Source organism: Mesoplodon bidens (genome assembly GCF_964165515.1).
Source record: "Mesoplodon bidens genome assembly, chromosome: 10".
NCBI lineage: Eukaryota > Metazoa > Chordata > Mammalia > Artiodactyla > Ziphiidae > Mesoplodon > Mesoplodon bidens.
This window is the reverse complement of record NC_138172.1, coordinates 27,937,396-27,958,687: the sequence shown is the minus strand read 5'-3', so window position 1 is coordinate 27,958,687 and position 21,292 is coordinate 27,937,396. Positions and strand designations below refer to the sequence as shown.

General features: G+C 41.7%; 1 protein-coding gene across 4 annotated transcripts in view; it reads left to right on the top strand.

Annotated features, from left to right (window-relative positions):
- PTPRG (protein tyrosine phosphatase receptor type G) overlaps positions 1-21,292 on the top strand; it is a 749,834-nt gene that overhangs the window by 514,613 nt on the left and 213,929 nt on the right. For all 4 annotated transcript variants that reach the window (XM_081245085.1, XM_081245083.1, XM_081245084.1 and 1 more), the window contains exon 5: positions 3,968-4,063. In XM_081245085.1, coding sequence (XP_081101211.1) covers positions 3,968-4,063 — 96 coding nt within the window. The remainder of the gene's footprint in view (positions 1-3,967; positions 4,064-21,292) is intronic.

Genomic DNA, 21,292 nt, shown 5'->3' with positions numbered 1-21,292 from the left:
GTTCTCACAGAACCCATCTCATCTTCCTCCCGTTACTTGATGGTGTTGTCATCCATTCGGCCATTTTCCATATGTATGATTTAGCACATGCTTCCTGGTCAGAATACCATTTTCCAAATGTCAGGTTATGCCATATTATACTCGATGTTATCTATCACCTTGATCTGGCTAGAGGAGTTCCTGCAGATTTTTCCATTCCAACCATTACACAAGGTAAAATTAAATGATCCACCAGGCCTGTGATTCTCACTCATGAGTTTGAAATACTTTATAGAACTCGTCCTTCAGTTGCACCCTGGTACCCACAGTCTACCAGTGGCTTTTTTAGTTGACCTTCATGCAGTTTGTTTCTGTTGTTGGGGAGACTTACATAACTCATGGCACTCTTTGTGTTGGAGGGACATTCATTTACACCAAGTTGACCCAGTTTTCTGGGTCCTGGTTGGAATAGACGTACAGAGCCTTAAGCTGTACAGTTTTCTTGAAGAACCAAAGTGTTCCAATATCAAACATATTTGGAAAATATTGAGTTAAAACTGTTTGGTCTTTAAATACCATTCCTCACTAAAAGAAACCAGGGCTCAGTCAAGAAATGGCCAGTTCCAGGGCTGGAACACGAGAAATACAAGATGAGGTTAGAACATCTGTGCCAGCTAATAAGGAGGTGCTAAAGAATAAAAAATGATGGGAACATGGCAAAATGACAAGGGAATCTGTTTGAAGGGTCTCCTGCTGGGCAAATTGGTGCTCTGTGAAGCCACGGTACTACAACTGTGGTCCCCTGTCCAAAAGGCACGACCTGAGTCTAATCATGAGAAACCATGAGACCGACCCCAATTCTACATAATAACTGGGCTGCACCCTTCAAACTACCAAATAAAGAAAAAGAAAGGCTGAGTAACTGTCCCAGGTGAAAGCTGGGGATCGGAGGGGTCAGTATAAAGAGACATGGCAACTGAAGGCAAAGTTAGGTCCTAGATTGGATTCCTGGACCAAGAACCAAATAATGATCTATAATAAACTTTGTATCAAAGTGAAACTTGCTAATTTTAATAATGTTACTGTGGATATGTAACAGAATATCCTTATTCTTAGAAATGATACACTTAAGTATGTATTGGTAAAGGGGCATATTTTCTCCCACTTAACTATTAAGTGATTCAGGGAAGATAATTGCTTGGAGGGAGAGAGGAAGAATGCAAATGGGTAAAATATAAATTGGTGATGTGGGTAAAGAATATAAGGAACAGTTAATAGATCTCTTTATTGCCCGATTTCCCAGATCTTTTCTTCAGTTTCAGTTCACCATGTTTCTACAGGAAGAGGATTGCTATACACTAAGCTTGACTTCGATTCACATTATTAGAAAGAACACACTTTGAGGGAGGCTGAAGGAAGGCTCTGAACATGGCACTTGTGAGCAGATACAGAAAGTTGATGGGCTTACTCGCAATATTCAGCAGCCACCCCAGTCCCTTCCAAAGATGTTTTGTAAAATAGGTCTCTAGCTTGTGCCTAAATTTGTCTCATGAACAATAACAACAAAATGACTTAAAGTCCAGTGCCCTCTCGGCAAAACTCCATCTACTTATTTACTTTCATATTTAAGATATCTTTAAAAGTTAACATAATTCAATAGACTACAACTTGAGAGAAATAGCAAGGAAAACTGATACTTCAGACCTATGGCTGCTGTTCTCTTTATGAGACATTTTATTATCCTGATGGGTGGAGCCATGACTCAAAGACATTTTCTAAAAATGAATTTCCTCATCCAGTTATAAATGAAAATGCTCTTGAAGAGATTTTAAAGTATTTTGTATCACACACTATTCAGGTGATGCATTAAACAATGCCGCCCCTGCTCATGGGCTGAAGAATAAGAAAATCTTCTGTGAACTTAGTTCATTTGAGGGCCTGGGTTTTAAAAGGAAAGTGACGTGTAATTTTCTGAATATACTTGTGCAGAGTTTCTTTCTTGGATTGGTGGCATTGTCCCCAAAGCAATTCACCCAGTATTAAACTATTTTAATCTGCACCTCATTGAATGGATTTTTTCTCAGAGTAAATTCATGATGTCTGTAGCCGTCCAGACATAAAGGCAACACATTTATAAGAGGTTGCCAGCGTCAGTGGGAATGCAGAGTCTAAGGAAAATAATTCACCATAAGAAAGAATATTCTCCAAAAGAATCTACCCGTCCTTCTCCCATCCACTTGGTTATCTAACTTTTCCTAAAAAGTGTCCTGATTTGGGCTCCCTCAATATACCCTTCAGAGAAGATATGTCACCTTGTTCTTAACATCTTGGTTAATTCAGTCAGCAGGGCTCTGTTCACCTTTGACGTGTACTTCAGCTTGTCTCTCTGACTTCCCTTTTCCCATTGGGAATTTATCATTTAGTGTCAAGTCTCCATACTCCATCTGGGGTGTGGTTGTTCAGAAAATAGCATCATGTCATTTGGAAAAGTGGGAAAATAGAGGTCATGGAAGAGAGCTAATGATATAGGAGATTTGATTTTCTGTAAAGAGTAGGGGCCATTCTAGAAAATTCAGTGCAATCACATTCATATTAGAAATCTTAAGATGCCTGCCAAAAGTTAACGTGACAAGGATGACGATTTGTGGAGCACAGTTAAGGTCCAGGCATAGTGCTGCACACTGTACCCTGCACGTACGTGTTTGATCCCCACACCCATCCCACCAAGGGTAAGTGCTTGATTCTATACATAAGGAATGATGCTTAGAAATTTGCTGGCTTGCCTGAGGGCTCACATGCAAGTAAACGAAGAAGCTATAATTGGGTTCCAGATCTTTTATTTTTATCACATATGTAGTCTCTCAAGAATACTCTGTAGGTTGTTTTTGTTCTCTGAATTGTTCAGGTATTGAGGAATGTGCAGGCATTAAAATTGTATAATTATTTTAAGTTGATTTATCTGTGTTCTGCTTTTTGAGTGCGAAACCCTTGCCACATGTAAGAGAAGGTATTTAAGGTTGGGATGAGAGCACCTGGACTTTACACTCTTCAACAGATGTTTCTTTTTAACCAAGTCGGCATCAACTTTCTGAAGCACTGTTTCCTCAGCTGTAACTGAGTGTAGTAATTTCTGCCCAGTCTTCACAGGGATTGTTAGATGGATTTAGTGAAATCATGAATGGGATGGCTTTTCCCAAACTGTAAAATATAAAGCATTATTATTATCATTACCATTATATTCTTTTTTGATTGACTAAAATAGTCCATTTGGACTGTTTCTCAAAGCTACTGAGAGCCCCCCTCAGATTCTCGTCATTAGAATGGGCATTATCTCTAAAAGATGTGTCCATTGAAGCGTTTATAATTTTTTTTTTTTTTTTTTTTTGCATTACACGGGCCTCTCACTGTTGTGGCCTCTCCCGTTGCGGAGCACAGGCTCCGGACGCACAGGCTCAGCGGCCATGGCTCATGGGCCCAGCCGCTCCGCGGCATGTGGGATCTTCCCGGACCGGGGCACGAACCCGTGTCCCCTGCATCGGCAGGTGGACTCTCAACCACTGCGCCACCAGGGAAGCCCCTAAGCGTTTATAATTTTAACATAAGGACTGAATCTCACAGTCTTAGTTTCCTACTTCATGGTATTTAACTCCATTAAAATTTTTTCTTAATAGGGACATTTCACCATGACATGAGTATTAGGTAATCAGAAGGTGTTGGTGTTATTTATTTTGTGTGGCCTGAAGGCATTGTAGTTATGTGGAAAGATGTGTGTTTTAGTGATACTTACTGAAGTATGTAAGGGTAAAACGATATGATGTCTGGGTTTGCTTTCAAATACTTTAGCAAAGAAAAAGGTACGGATAGATGAGTACATTTGACAAAATCTTAGTATGTTGGGGAATCTGGGTCTATTGTACTACTCTCTCTACTTCTGCATAGGTTTTCCTAATGTATTTTCCTAATATATTTTTTAATTGTTCTTTTACAGATGCAGATTTTCTTTTACAATCCAGATGACTTTGACAGCTTTCAAACTGCCATTTCTGAAAACAGAATAATCGGAGCCATGGCCATATTTTTTCAAGTAAGTTAACAGTGGGCTCAAGTATTGATACTTCAACCAAAGAGTTCTCTTGAGCATTTTTTTTTTAATTCACCGAATTGTTCCATGTTTAATGAATGCATCTGTTTTCTAGTTCACACCTGTCTAAATGAAAGATATTTCATATTGTTTAATGCGTGATTTAAAATGTAAATAAGTATGTTTAGAAACATAATGAAAATTTTTGCATGAATTATTCTGATTTTATTGCTACTTGACTGGTGCACAGATTGAAGAACACATTTATCATCTAAGTTACTTCACTGCTGAAGTGTTTTGAACAGGTTCCTACAGCATATTAAGAGACTGATGTAAAAAAAAAAGTGGTTTTTCTTTTGAGCAACTTTAAATTTGACATTACTTGCAAGTAGGTTAATAAACTGCATCAGTCATTTATCTAAAGAGACCTCGTTCCTTCCCCACCCCACCCCCGCCCCCCAGAAATCCCCATGATAACTAAAATTTTTATTGGGACCATTTCCAAGTTAGTACATTTTCATTAAATGAAGTCCCTAGTGTGGGTTTTGGCACACAGTAGACATTTGGTAAATGCCAAATAAAATATGTATCTGTATCCAGCCATCCCTGTTTCTATGGGATGGAGACCCTGTGGTATATGTGTCTTTTCTGCACGAACAGAAGTCTGTTCTGGGCGCTGTGCTGTTGGCAGTTCACTTGGGTTCTGTCTGGACCCCTTCTGTATCTAAACCATGATTGTTTTGCCTTAGGCAGTACTGAGGTCACTTGAACTTCCATTCTTAGACAGCTTCCACTTACATAGTTACCTCTTGTTTTCTGTTATTGTCCTCTTAGCACACTGTTTTTCATGTTGCTGGACCTCTACTCCTGCAGCCCTGCCATCAAACCTACCCCTGCCTCCCTCCCTGTCATGCCCACCCATGTCCAGTCCAACCAGGTTCTACTTTATAGGTCATCCTTTTTATAGAAAATAAATTTTAAAAATGTTTTTATGAGTACTGGAAGGTCTGTTTCACAGCGTGCTCTACCCAAAAGCTTTCTGTTTTTCCAGCTCTAGAAACTCTTGTTAAATGTAAGCCCAATTAAAGTATTGGGCAGGGGAGGCATATTGGTGTACAAACCAGCAAAAGACCTCAGTGTGAAATCTAGGTTTTGGATTTTTAAAGTATTTCCAGGACACGAGAGTAGTTCACATACAAGGAAATGTAATGTGTATTTCATCTAGTTAGTCCTCTAAATTTTGGCAGATAATATAAAATAGAATAGTGTTTCTTTCTTTTTTTTTTTTTAGATAGCAGCTGTATTGAGCTGCTTTCTTTGTTTTCTTTATAAGTCCACATATGCATTTATACATCAGAGTTCACACTGTGTCATGTAGTGGAAGGAAGACGGTATTGTTATTTTAATATGGCAGTCTCGTTAGAACCTGTATTTTGAGATCTCTGTGTTTTGAATCTTTCTAATAAGAATGCTAAATTTGGGAGTTTGGTATTTCTCCCCCAAATAGAGAAATCTTGATGTATATTTCCAAATTCAAACCTGGCATCTTACATTTTGGTATTAAAGAGGTATTCATCATTGTTTGAGCAGTGATTCAATGCCAGCTATGGTACCAGTTGCTACATTAAATATATAAGATGAATACAGTCAGCTCCTGCCCACTAGGAGGACCTCGCTGTCACAGTCCCATGTGATAATGGCTAGAAAGACATGAGTAGAGAAACTTTTCCACTTGTAAAAGGCTGTGGTCTGACTTGGTGCTCATAAACTCACATATTCATTTTCCAGAGTGATAGGATGTGAATGACCTACAAGTGCATGTCTAGGCAAGGCTAATTTCTGTGCATTTGCTATAGCTTTGATGCCAACTTACTCCACACACTAGAATACTTTTCTAACACTTTCCATTTTTCATTATCTTTGTTTCTTTTTTCTTCCGGATCATGTGCCTATTATGCTGGGTTGTTTTGGCTCTCTCACTGCCTTTGCTGTGATTAGATATGATGAGGTTCTTATGTTTCCAAAACACCAAAGCAAACACAAACCTAGCAGACACATGGTCGACCAGGGAACCATATATTGGCTGAGAGGATAGGTTGCCTGCAGGTGGTCCTATTGTGGCTCATGGGCATGATTATGGATGCTACATAGTGTTTACAATTATTTTCTTCAGTTAAATATGGAAGATTTTACATAAAATTTCCTGATGATGTTGCAGTAATCAAGATCTGACTAGTGACTCTCTGTCTCCTTTGGAGGGGGTGTGAATTCCCATGGCAACACAGTCTCTAGGCAGTTTTCTTCATGACTTCCTGTCAACATGACCTTGAGATCATGACTCGAACCTGGACCCCAGTAACTTTGACTAGTGCCTGACATCTTTTGGTTACAGACAGAGTTGAATGTCAGTCTCAGTGCTGAAATATAGTGAGCCAGGTTTCCCCTGAGTGCTTTGTGTGAACCCTAGTAAAGGAAGGTTCACCTCCAGGTATGGAAGAAAACAAATCATGGCAGCCCCACATGGTTTTACGCGTTTGGGCCCACACAGTGCTGGAAGGCGCATTCACTTCATAGCTACTCCTGACTGGAATATTTATTACAGTTTTCCAACATATGTTAGTAATGCATCTCGAGGAAGGAACACCTTTATTCTAGTTGACACGCCTTTGGACTAGCAGCCTTCTGGAAGATATAGGGGAAAGGAAGGGGAAAGTCTGATTTTAAAGGATTTTTAAAATAAAGAAGTTAAAACATGACATTGGCGAGGGATGGAGATATTTGTTGTTAAACCACTAAAGAGATAAATAAATGCTTGTTTAGCTAATTTACGTTAGTACAAAGTTAATTATTTTCTTTTTGTTAAAATAGAATCTCCACTATACTAGTTAGCCTGATTTGAATTCCTGTGGAAATGTAAATGCCAAAAGTTATTAAAATGCTCTCTTAATATATTATTCTGATAACACTCTACTTGGGTTATCTGTTGGAAGAAGTAAGAAATGAAAACCTAGGTTTATAGGACAGTTGAAATGACAGTGGAATGAAAAGGCAATTTGTCGAAGGATGCTTGGCTTTGAAAATAACTCAGAAAGATTTAAATAGCTTTGATTTAAGGTTACAAATCTTTGTCGACTTAAGTTGGGATTACCTCCTAATAAACCCGTCGTAAGTTTAAAATATCTTAAGTGGAAAATGCATTTAATACACCCAAGTTACTGAACGTCATAGCTTAGCCCAGCCTCCCTTAAACGCGCTCAGAACACTTGTATTAGCCTGCAGTTGGGTACAATTGTCTAACACAAAGCCTATTATTTTAACAGAAAGTCTAACACAACATGAAGTTTTGACTGTCTCATGGAATTTACTGAATACTCTACTGAAAGGGAAAAACAGAATGGTTGGGTACAGAATGGTTGTATGAGTACTGGTTGTTTACCCTTGTGATCCAGTGGCTGACTGGGAGCTTCGGCTCACTGCCCTGCCCAGCGTCAGGAGAGAGTATCTCACCATATCGCTAGCCCAGGAAAAGATCAAACTCTGAAGTAGGGCCTCCCTGGTGGCGCAGTGGTTGAGAGTCCGCCTGCCAATGCAGGGGATACGGGTTCGTGCCCCGGTCTGGGAGGATCCCATATGCTGCGGAGCGGCTGGGCCCATGAGCCATGGCCGCTGGGCCTGCGCGTCCGGAGCCTGTGCTCTGCAACGGGAGAGGCCACAACAGTGAGAGGCCCGCATACTGAAAAAAAAAAAAAAAAAAAAACTCTGAAGTAATGTGTGTCACTTTCACACCATCATAAAGTCAAAAAAGTTTTAAGTTAGGGACCATCTGTATAGAGCAGAGAGTACTCAATCCTCAAATTGACCTTTACCTTTAACTTGACCTAAATTTTTTTCTTTTAATATATTTTGGAGTATAGTTGATTTACAGTGTTGTGTTAGTTTCAGGTGTACAGCAAAGTGAATCAGTTATACATATGCATATATCCACTTTTTTTTTTGGTAGGTTCTTTTCCCATATAGACCATTGCAGAGTATTGAGAAGAGTTCCCTGTGCTCTACATAGTGTGTATATGTCAATCCCAATCTCCCAATTTATCCCTACCCCCCTTACCCCTGGTAACCATAAATTTGTTTTCTACATCTGTGACTCTACTTCTGTTTTGTAAATAAGTCCATTTGTACAAACAATAAATGCTGGAGAGGGTGTGGGGAAAAGGGAACCCTCCTACACTGTTGGTTGGAATGTAAATTGGTACAACCACTATGAAGACCAGTATGGAGGTTCCCTCAAAAACTAAAAATAGAACTACCATTTGACCTATATTTTTTTAGATCAAGAATCTTCTATGATCGCCCTCGGAATTGGGTTCTGATTTGGTTTTTCTTTCTTCCAATCTGTTTCTTCATCATTCCTCTTGGAACACGTCCCTCCATTTTCCCACCAGCATCGAAATGTCTTTGAACTGTGCACCCTTATTAATGGCTTTCAGTCTGATGCTCATAGAAGTTTGGGATCCCCAAACTTTTTATAATTTTGATTACTGTGATTTTATAGGTTTGATTTTTGTGGGTTTTTTTTTTTTGAGGAAGCACATGATTATCTTTGAACATGTTATGGGGAGGAAACCTCAGGTGTTTTACTACCCAGTTGCTACTGTTATTTGAATGCCAGAAATTTTATTTTTATTGATTTCCTGATTCCATTGAACTTTAGAATTATAAATGCATGATTCTTTAAGAGCATCTATATTTAGAAACTTTTCTCTTGTGGTTCTTTCCAGCTTCCTTGTTAGACCCTTTTGGGTTTAATCACTTCTGAATCTTTGCATCAGACACAAAGCTAAAATTTTTATCACGTCTGCATCCAGAGGCCCAGTCAACAGCGTATTTCTTGTACATTTAAGAAATAAATAAATTTTTAGGTTGTCTTAAAGTATTTCTTTTTGACAACCTATCTTCACCAACTCCATTGAGGCTTCTTCATTTAATGTTAGCTGTTCTGCTTCTTCTGGGAGGATTGAGCCCCTTTGCACAAGTATTTGCTTTTTTCCTATTTAAATTTCTACCCACTCTCTGACTGCTGTCGTTTGGTTTTCTCTAATGTCTGTCACTCAGGCATTTGGGCCTTCTTCACTTCTGCCCTTCCTTCATTGTTGAAAGCAAACTTCAAAACTCAAATGTTTCAAAAGTTGCTAATGCCTTCTTTATATCATGTTGGTGGTACCGACTGCTTAATTATTTTTCTCCATCTGGAGAGGCTTAGTAATTAAATGAAATGGCAGCACCTGGGATTATTTATAGATGTTGAGAAGGCAGGAGGAGCTCTTGATGACTCACCCAGGGCTGGCAAGGATGCCTTTTTTTTTTTTTTTTTTGCGGTATGCAGACCTCTCACTGTTGTGGCCTCTCCCGTTGTGGAGCACAGGCTCCGGACGCGCAGGCTCAGCAGCCATGGCTCACAGGCCCAGCCACTCCGCGGCATATGGGATCTTCCCGGACCGGGGCACGAACCCGTGTCCCCTGCATCGGCAGGCTTACTCTCAACCACTGCACCACCAGGGAAGCCCCAAGGATGCCTTTCTCTCCACTTCCCTGGATCTCACCTGCCCTCCCCCAACCAAAGGGAGATGTGATTTGTCCTTCCTTTAACCCCCTGTTTCTCTTAGCATTCCATCTTGCATTCAAGCTGTCATTTTTTTTTTTTTTTTTTTTTTTTTTTTTGCGGTACACGGGCCTCCCACTGTTGTGGCCTCTCCCGCTGCGGAGCACAGGCTCTGGACGCGCAGGCTCAGCGGCCATGGCTCACGGGCCCAGCCGCTCCGCGACATGTGGGATCTTCCCAGGCCAGGGTACGAACCCGCGTCCCCTGCATTGGCAGGCGGACTCTCAACCACTGCGCCACCAGGGAAGCCCCAAGCTGTTATTTTACTTGCTTTCTTCAGCCTCTGTACTGTGAGATCATTGAGGTCTAGGAGTACTCACCTACTAATCACTGGCATCTCTTGCAAGTGACTTCCACTGTGGCTTGATTGTACAATTACTTAGCTGAATTCAGTGGAAACATATTTAGGCCCTAGAGTCTTGATTGGAAAGGAACAAGCTGATAACATGGTAGCTAAGGAGTATTAGAAACAGGCACTAGGGAGTGTAGGACCTGAGAATACTAGAATACAAACTCTTGGAGGTGGAGGTCCATGTCTTGTTCCTCTTCTCCCTGTATCCCACCATCCACCTTTCCCTGGCCCTCACATCAGTGTCTTGACCTCAGTTGTTGTTCAGGATATAGGTACTGAGTAGGACTAAGTTACAGGAAACCTTTCAGGATCCCACCACAAGATTAATGATTTGGGCTTTGGAAAAGGATATGTCTAGGTGGCTGTGTAAGCTTCAGCTAAGAAAGGTGGTGGTTGTGCAGAAGTATAAGGCTTTTGAGATGGTGAAGGACATTGAACATGAAGTTTCTCAGACTCCCGATCCATTGAGGATAGGGCTTTGCCCGGGGGTTCCATTGGGTCTAACATGCTTTTAAAGGGCTGTGTCTCTGCTTATGCCTATAGGTGGGAAAAAGCATCAGGGCTTGAAACTTCTTAAAGGTGTAGTGCATTCAGAGGCCTTAAAGGAGTGTGTTAGTGCCAAGAATATCTGGCTATATCTATGTCTGAGAATATTTTTATAAAGTTTCACACCAAAATGGTTTCATCTCAGTAGACTGTGGGTGGAGAAGCTTTTTTGGATTATTTTGCTATTTTTCATTCTGGCTTGCCTCTGTCTTTTTCTTGAGCATTGCCTTCCTAGGGTTAGTTTCTGTATATTTCAGTGTGTCTGTATTCATGTTTTTTTGCTTTTTCTTGCTCTTGCTGTGTCCTTGCTTATGCTGACTCATTTGCTCACTCTGCAATATGTTAAGCACCTTCTTCCTGCCATTATTCATGAACATTGCAAATGTATCCTTAGAACTGTAGCCTGCCCTCAAAGTAGTTAGAGAACTATACGTTTTGAAAAGAGTTGGCCTTTGAATTCTTTCTTTAATAGTAGCATCATTTGGGGACTTCCCTGGTGACGCAGTGGTTAAGAATCCACCTGCCAATGCAGGGGACACGGGTTCGAGCCCTGGTCCTGGAAGATCCCACATGCCGTGGAGCAACTAAGCCCATGTGCCACAACTACTCAGCCTGTGCTCTAGAGCCCGTGAGCCACAACGACTGAGCCTGCGAGCCACAACTACTGAAGCCTGTGCGCCTAGAGCTCGTGCTCCTCAGCAAGAGGAGCCATTGCAATGAGAAGCCCACGCACCACAACAAAGAGTAGCCCCCGCTCGCCGCAACTAGAGAGAGCCCGCCTGCAGCAACAAAGACCCAACGCAGCCAAAAATAAACAAATAAGATAAATTAAAAAAAATAGTAGCATCATTTTGTCATTGGGAGATAGGGGAGGACAGATCAAGTCAGGTAGATAAAATATCAAGAGTATAAGAATGATATCTTTATAGATCTGTATATTTTCAAAATGATGAATATTTCATTTTAAGGGTATGAATTTCCTATTTATGAGTTTTAGAACTGGACTCTCCTCCATTTTTCTTTTTCCTCCCATTTTTCTACAAAGCAAAACATCACTCTTAAAGTATAAATCATCCTTTTTATTTATGGTGACCTAAAGTCATCTTTTCATTTTTTAAACCATCCTGAGGAAACTTTTTCTTTAATGAAGAACACATTTTCTATCATGGCTGGAGATAGTTCTTTTTTTTTTTTTTTTTTTAACTCCTGACTGGTCCTGTTGGCAACAAGGGCCTCTACTCCATAGAATAAAGGGGGGAGGGAAGGAAAGGTGCGGAGAGAGAAAGAAGGAGGAGGAGGAGAAAGGGATGAAAGGAGGGAGGGAGAGTGGGAGGAAAGAAAAAAGAAAAGAAATAGTAGTTATACCCACTACCAAACACCCACAGGAAAAAAAAAAAAAAACAAGAACCGTTTTTTGTTTTTTGGTTTTTTTTTTTTGATGTTGGGGGTAGGAGTTTATTACTTTATTTATTTATTTTGGCTGTGTTGGGTCTTCGTTTCTGTGCGAGGGCTTTCTCTAGTTGTGGCAAGCAGGGCCACTCTTCATCGCGGTGTGCGGGCCTGTCACTATCGCGGCCTCCCGTTGCAGAGCACAGGCTCCAGATGCCCAGGCTCAGTAGCTGTGGCTCACGGGCCTAGCTGCTCCGCGGCATGTGGGATCCTCCCAGACCAGGGCTCAAACCCGCGTCCCCTGCATTAGCAGGCAGACTCTCAACCACTGCTCCACCAGGGAAGCCCCGAAGAACCGTTTTTGAGTCGGAGATTATGTGAATTTGTGTTGGGGAGTCGTGATTGGTTTTTACAACTTCCTTCTTAGACTGCTTTTTGGGATAATTGAAGTAAACTAATATGATTCTTAATTTATTCCTTTCCGGTTGCTGCTATTTGAATATCATCCTTCTCACATTTTCCACATCCTGGTTTTATCTAGTTATAAGTTCAGTTCTTTCACTACATTACCTAGAAGTGTAATTTCAGAATGTTTTGGGCTGATTAAGAAGACTTTGTTTTTATACACACACAAAAATTAAAATACATATGTTCCAATTAAACTATTTTAACAGCTAATTGATTTCATAGGACTTACCATTAAGTGAAGGCCAGAGTCATCTTTAATGTTCGGGTTCAATTTTAGAACAGATTTGTGGATGTACGACATTGAATTTATAGCCTATCAGGTGTTTTCAGTACATCTCCTGTCTGCAGATGGCCTGTAATTCAAATTTCCTCTTAGTGGGCATTACGGAGGACTATAACTGGCGAAGCATTACAGAATTAAGAGACTTTGAAAAAGACCATGTGAAAATCTTCTTTAATTAAATCACTGTACTTCAAGGACAGTTACCAAGTACTTTGTCTTTGTACATCACTAAATGATAGTTTAGAATCTATCATTTAGTTTAGAATTTAGTTGTTTTGGCCATTAGTTCTAATATAAGTCTTTGAATCTGATTGTCATAGTCTCAGATAAAATACTAGGAACTCTGTAGTGATCCCATTAAAATGACAGAAGTGAGACTGGCTGTCTGAGAGTTAAGTGGTTGACCATGGTCCCATAGCTCCTTGAAATCTACTAAGCCAAGAATTCTAGTTTTGTGACTCCCAATCCAGTTGTCTCATTTTTCTTAGCTTTGATCTTCCAGAAGTATAATCTAGTAGATGCCTCAGCTAATTAGTTCTCTTGGGAGAACGCTACACACAAAGCACTTTGCATCCCAAGGTCAGAAGCTAGTGACAACTCTCCTCTCCTTTTCCTTTAGATAAACTAGTTGAAAAGATGCTTCTAAATAGAATACAAACAGTACTAATAAAAGTTACCATTTTTTGCATGTAAAATGCTAAAATGAAGCGCCCACATTAAACATTATCTTATTTAATCTTCACTGGGACCCCCTCAAGGTATCATTATGTCCATTTTACAAATGCACAAGGTGAGGCATGGAACTTTTTTTAATATAAATTACGCAATATCACATCAGCCAATAAATGTTCGAGCGAGTATTTCAACAGCAGTAGGATACCTCCAGGGTCTGTGCTCTTAGTGGGAAACTGAATCAGAAAAATTGACTCTTCTGTTGGAGAGGGTAGAGAAAGAAGTATGTATCATCGGTTCCAGTTATTATCATGTGTATATATGTGCTTCAGGACCCCTCTTAATTTTGCTGGTCCCCGAACAGTTATTTTCTTGCAACTAAAAATTGTGTTCTTCTTTTTGCCCGTAATTAAAACCTTTTATCCTATTCTGAATTCCCTTAGACTCTGTGCCTGTGATTATTTTATAGATTTGATGACAGTGTTTTTTCTTCTGCTTCCTCCCTTTTATAAAAAAGCTATAAAGGGTATTGAATGAATGGTGTGGTTAGATGAGGATGCTGTGAGTGAACAGGGTTAAGATTTAAACAGTCATTTATTAACTTCTTTAATGGCATTGGTCCTTATGGGGAGGAGTACAGGGGATTTTGCCCCCAGAGGCCATGAGGCCATGTCTGGAGATACTTTGGGTTGTTACACTGGGGTAGTGGTGCTACTGGCATCTAGTGTATAGAGACTAGGGATGCTGCTCAAAATTCTACAAGGCTCAAGACAGCCCTCCACAACACAAAATTATCTGGCCCAAAAGTCAGTGCTGACATTGAGAAACCCTGCTTGGTTTGAGCACCCCAGAAGGTTTTGATCTCAATAGATGTGGGCTGTGAGGGCTGTTTGGGTTATCCTGCTAGCTGATGGCCACAGGAATAACTAAATCATCCCATACCTGAGAATTCCCCTAGTCCCCTAGTCTCTGGCCAACCAAGATTTAGTCAACTGGATTCTAAGATAAGGCATAAAGACTTACATGCTAAAATATTTAAATCAACCCGTTTCTAGGTATTTCTGCTTCACCTTGGCGGCCCGCTTAAATTAAAGAGCCCATGGGGATATTTGTTCCCAGACGCTGCAGTGATTTTTTGAAACAAGCACCATTTTAATAGAACACTCAATTAGACCTAGAAAAGTAAACAAAGGTAAGAGCATGTGCATATGCCTTTGAACTAGAAAGCAGTGGGAGCTGGTTTGAAAAACTCAGAGATCAAGGAAACTCCCTGGTGGAGGTTGTAGAAGAATCCGCCTCTGCAAATCACAACAGTGTCTCATTCCCATGGTGTTGTAGAAGTATTTTCCCAGGGTAGGATTTTAAAGCTGTTAATGCTGGTTTTGTTTTAGAGGCTTGTTATGGCTTCCCTCTCAAAAGCTTTTTATTCCTTGGCCATCTAGGCATTGTCCCAGAGGAATGCTGAACTATCTTGAGCTGGATGAATCCCGATGTTACTCACCTGTGGTGCTGATACATTGAGTTGCCCGAATGAGAAGCTTGCAATTCTCTTTTGTATTCAGGGTTTACATTAAAACTACCGTTTGTTTTCTTTGTCTGTAGCATCTTAATATATATGGTACGTGTGTACTTGTCTGAAGCCCAGAGCTTTTGTTTCTCAATGTGTTCTGGATGATGCCTGCACATCTTGAGTGTACCTTTGACCCGTGCTCCCAAAGCACATATCCTGTACCCCACAGGCATTAAATTTAAAGACAGACCGGTCTGCACAGATCTTTCGTATTTGGTGGAGATCCATTCAATTACTCTTACATGATGTGATAACAAACCAGGAAGAAACTTAATTTTATTTACGTGAGACTGTTCCTGATTCCTCCTGTATCCACCTCTTCCTCTTAACACCTCAGCCTTGTTAACACTGTTTGGTCAACTCTGGTATTTTTCAGGAATGCACTCCTGCAATTTGTGAAGGAGACACAGATTATTGGGAGAACTTCCGTAATACTTTAACCCTCCTACCTTTTACTTGCAAAAAGTAAGCGCCCAAATATGGTACAGTAAAAGGCATAGTATTGGGGGTGTACGTTCTTTCTTTTTTTTTTTTTTTCTTTTTATTGGAGGGTAGATTTACAATGTTGTGTTAGTTTCAGGTGTACAGCAAAGTGAATCTGTTATACATATACATGTATCCACTCTTCTTTAGATTCTTTTCCCATATAGGCCATTGCAGAGTATTGGGTAGAGTTCCCTGTGCTATACAGTAGGTCCTTATTGGTTATCTATTTTACATATAGTAATGTGGATATGTCAATCCCCATCTCCCAGTTTATCCCTCCCACCCACCTCCGGTAACCGAGCTTGTTTTCTACATCTGTAACTCTACTTCTGTTTTGTAGAGAAGTTCATTGGTACCCTTTTTTTAGATTCCACGTATAAGCGATATCATATGATACTTGTCTTTCTCTGTGTGACTTACTTCACTCGGTGTGACAATCTCTGGGTCCATCCATGTCACTGCAAATGGCATTATTTCATTCTTCTTTTATGACTGAGTAATATTCCCATTATTTCTTTATTAGGACTGCCTAGCTGTCTTTTGAGAAAAATAGTAGCATTGAATCCCTCTGTTTTGGGTTTTGTATGAGTCATAAAATGTACCTATGGATTGACTTCTCTGGACAGGTTTATACAGCAGATTCTGTTTTTCTTAGCCCTTTGCATTCTCTGAATATGTATTAAGTTATGTGATGTTGATGTGCATGCAAATTCCTAGGTAGCTGTATATAAAATCATAAGTAGAGCTAATTAATTTAGATCTTGCTTATTTGGTATTCGGTTTGTCCAAAGTTGAGGTAAGCTGGGATTACCTAATTAAGAAAGCATTAATTAGGCACAACAGTACTGTAGATAGCATTGCAGTGAGAGGGACTGCTTAATCTCTGTGTATCAACTGGGTATTATCGACCAGTTTAATGTAGTATTCATTTGATATCAATCTTTTGGTTCTAACAGAGAATTCTTACATATGATATATATGTGTTTGGAGAGGGGTGCTCCTAAAATCACACCAGTGTGAACCACATATAATGAAATGAAAATCTCTATCTCTGAAATGATACCCAGTTTGGACTCTTAGATAATTCAGTTTCTGGGACTTCTTGATCTGTAATCCTGAGGTCTTACTCAACTTTCTGCAGTGTTTTCCCCACAGCTTGGCATCCTTGAGCACCACTCTAATGACATTTCAGTGAATTATTCCTATTTTTAGGCACTCTCCAATGGTGGCTGCCAGGCACTAGTTCTGTTTTTTTTTTTTTTTTTAACTGAACTGATTATAAGGTTTAGCGCCAGATGTCTCAGAAATGCAAGCAGCTAACTAACACAAAGCCAATTCCTAGATCATTCAGAAAAGGAAATGAATGTTTAGGACCACGTCTGAACTTGTTGACCTGGATACCCTCTTTTTTTTTTTTGTAATGGCAATCTCTATAGCTTTGGTTCCTCTCTATTTTGTATTGTACAGGTAAAAGATGTCCTTATCCCACTAAAACAGTTCAGACAGGTAAAATCCCAAGTCTTCTAGAAAGAGATTTCCAATTTCCAATTCTCTATGAATATAAACAATAATTTAAAAAAAAACAGTAGGTGATAGTTGTGGATCCTGGTCAAGTGGCTGTCTGCCAAGCATTCTACATACATTATCTCATATAATGCTCCTAACAATCCTCTGAGAAGGAGATTCTGATTCCAGAACTTTCCTCCCATGCTAGATTCCCTTTGATTGTGAAATCAGTGTCTAGGAAAGACTTGGTAAGGGTTGGAATTTTGGAGTGAAAAGTTCTGTGCTAAAGTTCGGATTTGCCACTAACTGGCCTATTTGTTTGGACAAATCTATTTCTTCCCTCGCTGACTCAAATTGCTTTGTCCGTAAAATGGAGATATTGATATCTGATTGGTTTGTTGTGAACTTCAAATTAAATCATGTCTAGGAAAGTGCTATGGACCAGAATATTAACCACTCCAAAATTTGTGATATTTTAGCAAATAGAAGTAAGTAAGAATTTGGATGATGTTGATAATTAGGAACAACTGGAATTCACATGCTAAAATAATAGGGAATGTTTTGAATGATTACTTCCCTGTATCTTAAAACCTGGCCCAGAATAGATCCATTAAAATAATCATATTGCTTTGGGTACATCAAGTATATCCATCTTCCCAGTCTCCTTGCATTTTGGTGGAGGGTGCTTCAGCTCTCTGATTGCCTTGGCTGGGAGACAAGGTTCTGAAGTCTAAGTGTTGTTATTGGTGCTATAACTCAGTAATTCAGGAGGAGATAACCGAATTCAGATTTCCTCAAGGAGCATCTACACGTCTCTCTTACTACTTTAAAGAGGAGCTAAGGTAATTAGTTGTAACACCTTGGATGGTGAAATAGTTATTTAATTGGAGCAGCCAGTCAGCTGGGAGAGAAACAAGTAACACGGGACCAGATGCCTGTGCATGGTGGGGAGGCCCTTTGCAAGTACAAGGGCCCCATCAGCTTTTCCCCCAAGTGATTGCTTAATTCCTAGTAATGAATTCCAGTCCAGGGTCAAAGTTTTAAACCAGGCAGCCTTTATGTGGCTTTATTCGTGCTGGAAGTGTATCCTGTTGCATGAGGTCTCTTATTAGTGTCTGCTTGGTTAGAGGCACTGCCAGCAATAATGATGTGATTGTCAGAGATTTTTAAATACTATGGCATGTGAATGATTGTGCTGGCCACTCATTTCACCCGACGCCATGTTCAATGCGGGCCGAAGGTTGAGTTGTGAGTGGGAGATGCTTACCTCTTCTGCATTTTGGCAAATGAGACGCTGTGTCCCCCCCTTGTCTAAAGGGATGTGGTCGGTCCATACACATGCCCCTCCCTCCCTCCTTCTCTCCTGTGGTCATTCCATTGCCTTCTTTGTTCATTCCCTTTGCAAAGCTGCAGTCAACATGGTGTCCCATGTACAGTAGGCAGCATGGTGTCCAGAGAATTGAATAGAGCATGGACCCTGTCATCAAGGAGGTGACTACACACACACAAACACACACACACACACACCCATGTAGGCTCTTTAAGACAAGAACCTTTGCTTGTTTGGTGTTACAGTCTCAATGCTTACCACAGAGGTATTGGATGCAAGCAAGAGCCATTACTTAAGAGTCTGCCTGATGAAAGAAAGAGACTCTACATCTCACTTATTTAAGTCCCAGTTTTGCCCATCAGTAGTTGTAAACTTCAGTCAAATTCACTTCACTTTTCTGTTTCTTAGTTTTCTCATCTGGCAAATGGAGAAAATAATGAGAGACCTGCCTTGGAGGGTTGTTGTGAGGTCTGTATTAGTGAATACAGGTGAAACGAACATGTGTGTGGCACACAGTAGGTCCTCACTAAATGTGAGCTCTCATTATAATCTGAGCAATAGCAGGTATCGTCACGTATGCAGTGACAAAAATTAGTCACCAAGAGCAACAGTTATGCGGAAGGAAGAGTGAAGAACCTGCATCGTGTGAGAGAGGAAAGGTGTCCTCCCCTGAGCTGGGGTCATGACACGTTACCTGGGATTTGTTTTTCCTCTTCCTCTCTAAACTTGGTGCTTGGCAAGAGCAAAGAACAGTTGTCCTCCACAGTGGCTGCACAGTGGGATCACTGAACAAGCTTTAAATCGTCCTGGTGCTGGGTCCCACTCCCAGGATTTAGATGTCATTGGTCTGGGAGGTGGCCTTTCTTCTTGCCCTTGCTCATGGGATTCTTAGGTGCAGTGCACAGCCAGTGACTGGCTGTCGGGGCTCCCTCGGGCTCCCTGAATTGTCATCCACCCCACACCCCCATCCCTGCTTAGGCAGCTGATGATTCGTTTGGGCCTTACTTGGTGGTTTTCTCGTTTTCTAGAGAGAGCGTGTTCTCTACTGCTGACGCCCCAGTGACCCTCCCTCCCTCCACTTCTTAGGGTGACACCCGTCCCACTTGGATTCCGTTCTCAGTTTGTAGTGAACAGTTTCAGGAAGGGCCATTGTCTGTGGGTGACTCCACCTTGTCTTATTACCCAAGACGGTGATTTTCTCATAGGTGTAGGGGAGCCTCTTCATCTCTCCCACCTCCTCGTTTGAGCCAGAAGAAACTCAGGTGTAAGATGTGTTAGTGATGGGCAGGTTGAAGAAGGAGACTGGGCTGGAGGCTCCCATGAGTCTATATGCTTCTCCCCGTGGAGAGGATGAACGGGCGGAGAGAGGCCAACCTGACTCATTAACCCAGTCGCAGGGGGTGGACTGGGGTCTTGGCTTGGCCGTCAGGACTGCTTGATGTTGGAGGCCGGAAGCCCGGGCGTCCCCTCTGGCCAGGGTGTGGCTGGGGGAACTGGGAAGACAGCTGGTGGGGGAGGAAGGGCTGAGCTGGCTTTTCCTTTGAGTGACCCAGTATTTAGGCGGAACTTCCCTGACTTGGGGAGGGGCTCGTGGAGGGGAGCTGGGAGCAGGGAATTAGAGGGAACAGAGGGAGCTTCTCCCCAAGCACTTCTGAGTAAATTTGTGTTGGTGCAAATCCCTACTTCTGGTGAGTCCGGGAGGGAATATGGGAGAGGGGAGAGTTAGTGTGTGTCTCCCCTGTTCGCCCTCCTGCTTCTTCTATTACTGACCATATTAGGGGAGAAAGTTTTACGTGTCTCTGGCCAGTCCGTACCCGTTATCTCCTTTGAAGTCTCAAACTTGTGCAGTAGGAACTTCTCTCCCTAACTGACAAATGAGGAGACCAAGGAACAGACATACTGGATGATTTGCCCAAAGTCACACGACTAGAAAATGGTAGGATTGGAATCCATTCTTTACCCTGGAGGCTCTTCCTGTCTTCCAACCTCAGTTTGGGTTTTTTTTTTGTTTTTGTTTTTTGGTTTTTTTTGCGGTACGCGGGCCTCTCACTGTTGCGGCCTCTCCCGTTGCGGAGCACAGGCTCTGGACGCGCAGGCTCAGCGGCCATGGCTCACGGGCCCAGCCGCTCTGCGGCATGTGGGATCCTCCCGGACCCGGGAGTACGAACCCGTGTCCCCTGCATCGGCAGGCGGACTCTCAACCACTGCACCACCAGGGAAGCCCACAACCTCAGTTTTATGCTGCTCCTCTCATTCTGGAAACGCCATCCGCCCGCTTTTTCTTCCCAGGAGTGTGGACCAGCATCCTCAAAGAGTTTCTGCTCAGCCCTTGGGGTAGGTGCCCTGGTGACAGTACTCGGGACATAAGGCAATGAGAACTTTAAGCAAAAACCTTTTGGGGTAAACTTATATTTTGGAGCCACTTCTCCTACCAGCAGCTCTCTTAACATTTGGATGATGCTAAGGTGGTGAGAGCTATGTGTTTTCCACTACCTGCCTCTAAAGCATGTGATTTTGATGCACTGCCTGTGGAACCTCGCTTCGAGCTCGACATTGGATTTTTATGCTTGTTGCCGTGCAGCTCCCTGAGTCTGGTTGCTTCAGTACGAGCTTGTGGATGTTCTCTGCTAGGATGTTCCAGGCACTGGCAGCACCTGTTAGAGATCTCAGGAGCCGAGCCAGGCCCCTCTGCCCCGCACCCATCACCAGCCCGACGTCCCCACTGAGGCCATCTATGGCGCTGATGCTGAGAACTCACTCATGCACTGGGCCAAGAGAGAAGGCTGTTTGTCTTGAAGGCTGTTTGTGTTGTGAGACTGGGATGGCTCAGGGCTTTCTCCATTGGCTGGTGGGCCCCTCGGCTGCTACAGAAACTTTTTGGAAGCCCGGAAGCAGTTCTGCTCACATCTGGCTGTGTTCTCTGCCAAGAGGCTTTTTTTTTTTTTTTTTTTTGGACGTTCCTAGCTCAGAA